Consider the following 6,283-nt stretch of genomic DNA (forward strand, 5'->3'; position numbering starts at 1 on the left):
GCAGTGAGCCTCTTTGGCCAGAAGGTGTCACTGTGATTTCATTTGCTAGCCACGAGAACATAGTGGCTTTTCTGACTCCTTCCTGAGTGTGAGTGTGTGTTTGATTGTTTGTTTCTGCAGAAAACCAAGCGAGATGTGAATAATTTTGACCAGGACTTCACCAGGGAGGACCCGGTGCTGACGCCCACGGACGAGGCCATCATCCGACAGATCAACCAGGAGGAGTTCAAGGACTTCTCCTACTGCGCTCCCGAGGAGACGCATGCCTAACCAACACAAACGCACACCTCTCACTGCGCTGAACCTGGCATGCTTAGGCTCAGCAGAACCATGAAACCGTCGACAAAACACACACGCGCGGTCAATCCTTTACTTTGAAGCTATTGGTTGTTGTTACTTCTGGAATATTATTTACTTGCATTGTGTCGTCCCTGTTGCCTGGGTTTGTTGTGAATATGACTATGAAGATAAATATGAATATGCACACACAGTCTCTGCAGATTTCACACTACAGATCGGACATGCTCGTACACACCAGCGCGCTCCAACAGACAAGCAGACACACGCACGTTCACTCCGCTTCTCTCTCCGGCACCTGGACACACGTGGACTGAAAGGTGCTGAGGCTTGTAAATAGCCCGTGTTGAGTGGCTGTATCGTGTCGGTATCGTCTGCTACTAAAGGGGCGTCGTGGCGCATGGACAAGCACCCTACCTGTGTTATTACTGTCCTTATCGTGGACCAGTTAGGGCCAAATATTCTTTGTGCAATACCATGACTATCTATATATTTTAAAGTTTGTTTGTTCATTTTTGCCCCTCCCTCTAAGTGTTTTTGTTGTTGTTGGAATGAGTGGTTGAGAGTCTCCTGTTACTGTTGCAGTGTCTGCGCTCCTATCCTCTGTATATAAAGTGAATGTTACAGGCTATTGAACTAATTATGTGGAGCAGAGTGTTACAGGCGGCCTGTGTAGCAGTAAAAAACTCCGGCGTCCAGCTATTTCACCCATCTGTCGGCTTCAGTCAGTCCCTGTCCAGTTAGTGTGGATGTGTTGGAGCGTGGGCCTCGTTCTTTTCATTTTTTTATTGTTTTGGTTTATTTTTGAATCGTGAATGTACATTTTTGTGGGCATGAATGTGTGAATTTGATTTCTCTTCGTGTCGTAACTTTGTCCGATTTTGTTTTCCTTCTCCTCCAAAGCTCCAAATCTTTTTGTTCCCCACCTGCAGCAGCTGTTTTTCTCCATCTTTCAGCCAAAACCACTAGTTTTGTCTCATTTTTGCTTTCTTTTTTTTTTCAAGATGGCTTATATTTCTTGTTGCTCTCTCTTTTTTATTATTATTATTAAAATTATTATTATTATTATTATTATTATTGTAAAGTGTATCTGGAGGAAACCTTTATGTATAATACTATAACTATACCATTATAGGTCTGTTACAGCCGGTTGTTATGAATTGTTGAGAGCCAGCAGCTGAATTACCTCTCATGCCAAACACAAACACTAAACACCACACACAGACTCTCCCCTTTGCTCTCTCCTCCCGCCCCCATCCATCCTCCCCTCTTCGATGTCTCTTTCTCTTGCAAACACATGCACACACAGAGAAGGACTCTTGTCGCGTGTACTGTACAGTGATCCGAGGACGGGCTGGTTGCTGTCTGTGCAGTAGAGTCGGTGTGTAGTGACGCTTCGTGCACCCAGGGGTATGGCTGTTCCTGGTCACACTATCTTACTCTGTGCCAAAATGTAGTGCAAACAGCCGGGCTAGTCCTGTCTGGTCTGATTCCAATAAAACACTGAGCTGTCTACATCAATCCCAGACGCTTTTGTCTCTTCTTTTTTTTCCGCTTTCTTTTTCAATTCCATTTTTTTTAATCCAAAGCGTGGCTGCCTCTCTTCAGAGGCAAATCTGTGCGATGCTAATAGGTTTTGTACAAGTGAGAAAAGGGAGGAGCGGAAGGAGGGAGTAGGGTGATGCTTTCCCTCGCCGGCTGACCTATCATTCTGCTCAATTTTGGAGGCCCGAAAGATGATTTGCATGCAAGAAAGGAGAGAGGAGACGCTCGCTGGAGTCTGTCCAAGTCGCATGTGCTGCAGGAGACCTTGAGCTTTGAGACTTGACGTGGTGGGGATGCAATGACAGCTGACAAGGAGAAGAGAAGGTAAATCTGTTGAAACCAGAATTGTCAGAGAGCTTTTGTTGGTTTGCGTCTGTGGTTGGTAAGTGAGGGGATGTTGCAAGGCTAAGGCTGGTAGTGTGGCCACAGTGGGGCAACTGGTTAAAATCTTGACCACAGATTTTTTTAAGTGGAAAAAAAAACTATTAAATGTTCATTTAAAGCCTAAAATTGAAATATAAAGTTGAAAAAATTACATGTAAAATTCAGTTTTTTAAAAAAGGAAGTTCCTCACATGTTGAGAAATCTTTTAAATTCCTTTCAGATAAGGCCAAAAAGTCACTGTGTCATCAAGTTAAAAGTTGAGAAACTAATTTCTCTTCTACTTTGATCCCCAACCGTGTGCTAATGGTTCCGCTGTAGGTGTTGCTGAACATAAGATTTGAGGCAAAAATAAATCTAATAAGTCTTAGAAATACATTTTTTCCTTRTTCAGTTGTTCTATGGTTCATCACATCTGAGTATTTTGGAACCTGTTAAAGTTTTAAAAACTTCCTGTCTGCAGAGCAATCAGCCGCGAGGCGGCCAGACGGAGGCGGCGCGTCGAATCGGACGTGTTCGGCGATTTATCTTGCCTCCTGCCGCTGCAGCCCTCCGTGCGGTCCAACCTGGACAAGCCCTCCGTCATCCGCCTCACCCTGAGCTACATACGCATGAACGCGCTGCTCCRAGGTAACAACACCGACTAACCCCTACATCTAACACCATCTGAATATTTATGTGGTCGACAAGCGGAACAAACTACATGTATAAATCACACTTCAGAATAAATCATATACTGTTAAAAGCTTTATTGCTTAGGTAATTAATTAATTTAAGAGATGTACTGGATGTGTAAAGAATAAAAGTGATAAAGTTCAATTTGGACATTAATGACTTSAGTAAAATAATAAATAAATTATATCATTTTCACTAAACAATCATTTATTTAGGCTGGAAATGCACTGAAGCTATATCTAGTCAAAAAATGGATTTACAGATTGCAAATGTAAAGCTAAAACTGAGAAACGAGTAAAAAACAGAGCGGTAACAAATAAAAATGCAAATACGCAGTTGTATTCTGATTTCTGCCTAAAAACGAAAAGATAAATAAACGGCTTGTGGTTTATTTTAGGGTGGCAGAGGAAGTCCTCAGTAACACCTAAAACACAGTAGACATTGAAAACTACACCACATCCTTTTGTTCACCTGCTGTCACGCTTACAGTAGAAAGGTTACTCACGAAATAAACCAATTATTAACACAATCTCATGCAAGTCTGTCACTTCTTCTGTTCCAGAAACTGACAGGATAAGTCCAGAGCTCAGACAGGCAGTGAGGTTTGAACACGAGATGAAAAAAGGACAGGAACTGATTTGTGAGATGGCGAAAGAGACGGATGACTTTCTGCCGTTGGACGAAACAAACATGTACCTGAAGGTCCTGGAGGGATTCCTGATGGTCCTGTCCACCTCAGGAGACATGATCTTTTTGTCGGAAAATGTCAGCAAGTACATGGGTTTGACCCAGGTGAGAAAATCAAATGTAAAAGGAGCAATGCTTTAGGTTGTAAATATTCATTCTGAGTCAAGAGGCACACTATAGTTTTCTTCTTTATATTTATTTTTTGTATGTTTTTGCAATTTGACTACTGTACTTTAGTTCATTTCATTCAAAAACAATGTTTGAAATCTGCTTCATCATACTGGATCTATTTTGTCTTATAGTGTTTTTTGCTGCTTTTAACCTGCCCTTTTTGCTGCTTTTGGCTTCTTATTACACTCTAAAAATATTTTGTTGGCTAAACTTAAAAAACATTGTTGCAACAATTTCCACTCAGGTTTTTAAGTTACCAACATTAAGTACAAATGGTCTGAACTTTTATAGCTTACACTACAGTCACACACTGATGTTTTGCTCAAGGACACAACAACAGAGACGGACGAAGTGGGGTTTTGAACTAACAACTCTCCTACTTCCTAACACCCCACATCTTTTATGTAATTTTAGGTTCRGCTAATGCAACTGGTTATCAAACCAACATGATTTACTTTTACCCCCCTAAAGTATAATTAAGTTGAAGCAAGCAAATATTAATTTATTAATTTTTTGTTAATATAAAGTTAACTCAGTTACTCTAACTCACTTTWTTACATATATCATACTCACAAATATCCACACAGTTTTTTTTAAAGTTACTAATGTAACTTTTCATGTTCTGTTTTTGAGTGATCGTACAAGTATTTGTTCAGTGTACTCAAACATTTAAGTTCAGGAGGAGTTCTGTTTTTATTTATTTTGTTTTTTTATTGTAGTGCTCTGACGTTTAAAAATAATTAGCCAACTCACTGAAACATGTACAAGTAGACAACTTAATTATTTTATGCTGAAWAATGTTCCCTTTCAGTCAATTCACTTGGTACAACACATCATGTATGGGAACCACGCCCCTGCGTGTCCTGGCTGAAGCCACCTCTAATCACGCCTTTAGGCAGGTGACGTAATGACGACAGATGTCAGGCTCCTCCTGCACATATATGTACTGTCGCATCACCGTCACTCCTTAGTTCTATTGCTCTTCACCTCGCAAGAACACCCACCTCTTCCAACCTAGCTAGTTAGCTGCTGCTAATTAGCTTTGTTTGTTCGAAGGTTCTCGGATTTAGTTTAACGGCTTTTGTTGGTGTCAGCCGCAGCTGCCTACTGGTAACTGTGTCTGCCCACGGAGCGCTAACTTTGAGAAACCTTTCTTACCTCGATGAAAGAGATAATTTTGTGGTTTGGGATGAGCACAAAATTACTCAAGAAGAAGCAGAAGTCTTCAGTTCGYCCCTGTCCCCAGGGGTGCGGCTTCTCGCTCCATGAAAAGGACCAGCACGAGGCTTGCCCGGTCTGTCTGGGGATCGTCCACGCTCGTAGGGCGTTGGCGGAGCCCGAAGCGTGTGCGTTTTGCCGCCTGCTTCGACGCTCAACCCTGGAGAGACGGTTTAAGTTCTTGGAGAAAGTGCTGGGCGAGGCTGTAGTCGCGCGGCAGGACCCTCTCCTCTCCGAGTCTAGTAACCCGGTTCCGTCCGAGTCTGACGAGGAGGAGCTCTCGGTCGAAGTCCCCGCTTCCAGCTGGGCAGACCAAGTGGAGTATATGGAGGGGTTAGCCGACGAAGAGGAGGAGGCCTCCCAGTTTCATCTGGACCTCCACCACGGAGGGGAGGACGTGCTGGATATCGGCCTGGATGTGCATGGTCTGTCGGAAGACAACGATGAACCCGGTTCGAGTCCAGAAGCCCCCGCTGCTGCGGGGGCAAACCAGGACACGTCTTTTCTCTCTTTGTGTCGTCGCCAGCTCTGTAGCCAGCTCCAAGGAGCCGGGACACGCAGGGGCATGGTTTCCCATACATGATGTGTTGTACCTCGTTCCTTTCCTTCAGGGAACAGTAGTTAAATGCATAACATTACGTTTTCATGTTAAGTTCTATCAACAAAACACCATGAACATTTTTAGGGTGTAGTAGGGCTGTGCGTTGGCAAGGATTTGACGATATCATGATTCAGGGGGTCACAATAGGATATATCGCAATATATTACGATTCTGTAAACAAGGTGATCATTGCCTTTTTTTTCCCCCCGAAGATTCTAATTTTTTTAAATTAGCATAAAGAGCACACTATGTATTACATGCATAAAATCTGATTAAATTCAATTTATTTTTATCCAATCAAAAGAACACTGAACAACAGTGAGATTTCTTCTCACCTTCACCCATTAAGCCTTAAATAAAAGTCAATACAGTTTCAGGAAGTGAAATATTGCGATAGATCAGTGTACCAATATTTTTTATACCCCTACTAGTTAGCATTTTAGAACATTTAGCTTTGAGCTAGCCTTTTACTACTTTCAATTTGACCGTTTTAGCTTGCTCAGCAGATTCTAGCTGTCACTCAGCATTCGCAATTAAAATGAACTTCTCTAGTTCACACTTGGTTTTTCGACAGACTGAGCTGATGGGACACAACATCTTTGAGTACACTCACCCGTGTGATCACGAGGAGCTCAGACATAATCTACGCCTGACAGCAGGTGTGTGTGTGTGTGTGTGTGTGTGTGTGTGTGTGTGTGTGTGTGTGTG

The 6,283-nt window shown here is 42.5% G+C and overlaps 2 protein-coding genes across 2 annotated transcripts in view; both read left to right on the plus strand.

Annotated features, from left to right (window-relative positions):
- The window catches only part of prkcea (protein kinase C, epsilon a), a gene marked incomplete in the record, with an annotated part of 47,008 nt that extends 45,190 nt beyond the window's left edge, over nt 1–1,818 (plus strand). Inside the window, 1 exon segment of the mRNA XM_014007075.1 lies at nt 121–1,818. Coding sequence (XP_013862529.1) covers nt 121–270 — 150 coding nt within the window.
- Nucleotides 274–6,283, plus strand: part of epas1a (endothelial PAS domain protein 1a) — a 10,454-nt gene continuing 4,444 nt past the window's right edge. Inside the window, exons 1-3 of the mRNA XM_014007076.1 lie at nt 274–2,853; nt 3,461–3,690; nt 6,150–6,234. Coding sequence (XP_013862530.1) covers nt 2,835–2,853; nt 3,461–3,690; nt 6,150–6,234 — 334 coding nt within the window. The 5' untranslated portion in view covers nt 274–2,834. The remainder of the gene's footprint in view (nt 2,854–3,460; nt 3,691–6,149; nt 6,235–6,283) is intronic.

Source organism: Austrofundulus limnaeus, unplaced genomic scaffold (assembly GCF_001266775.1).
Source record: "Austrofundulus limnaeus strain Quisiro unplaced genomic scaffold, Austrofundulus_limnaeus-1.0 Scaffold39, whole genome shotgun sequence".
NCBI classification, from domain to species: domain Eukaryota; kingdom Metazoa; phylum Chordata; class Actinopteri; order Cyprinodontiformes; family Rivulidae; genus Austrofundulus; species Austrofundulus limnaeus.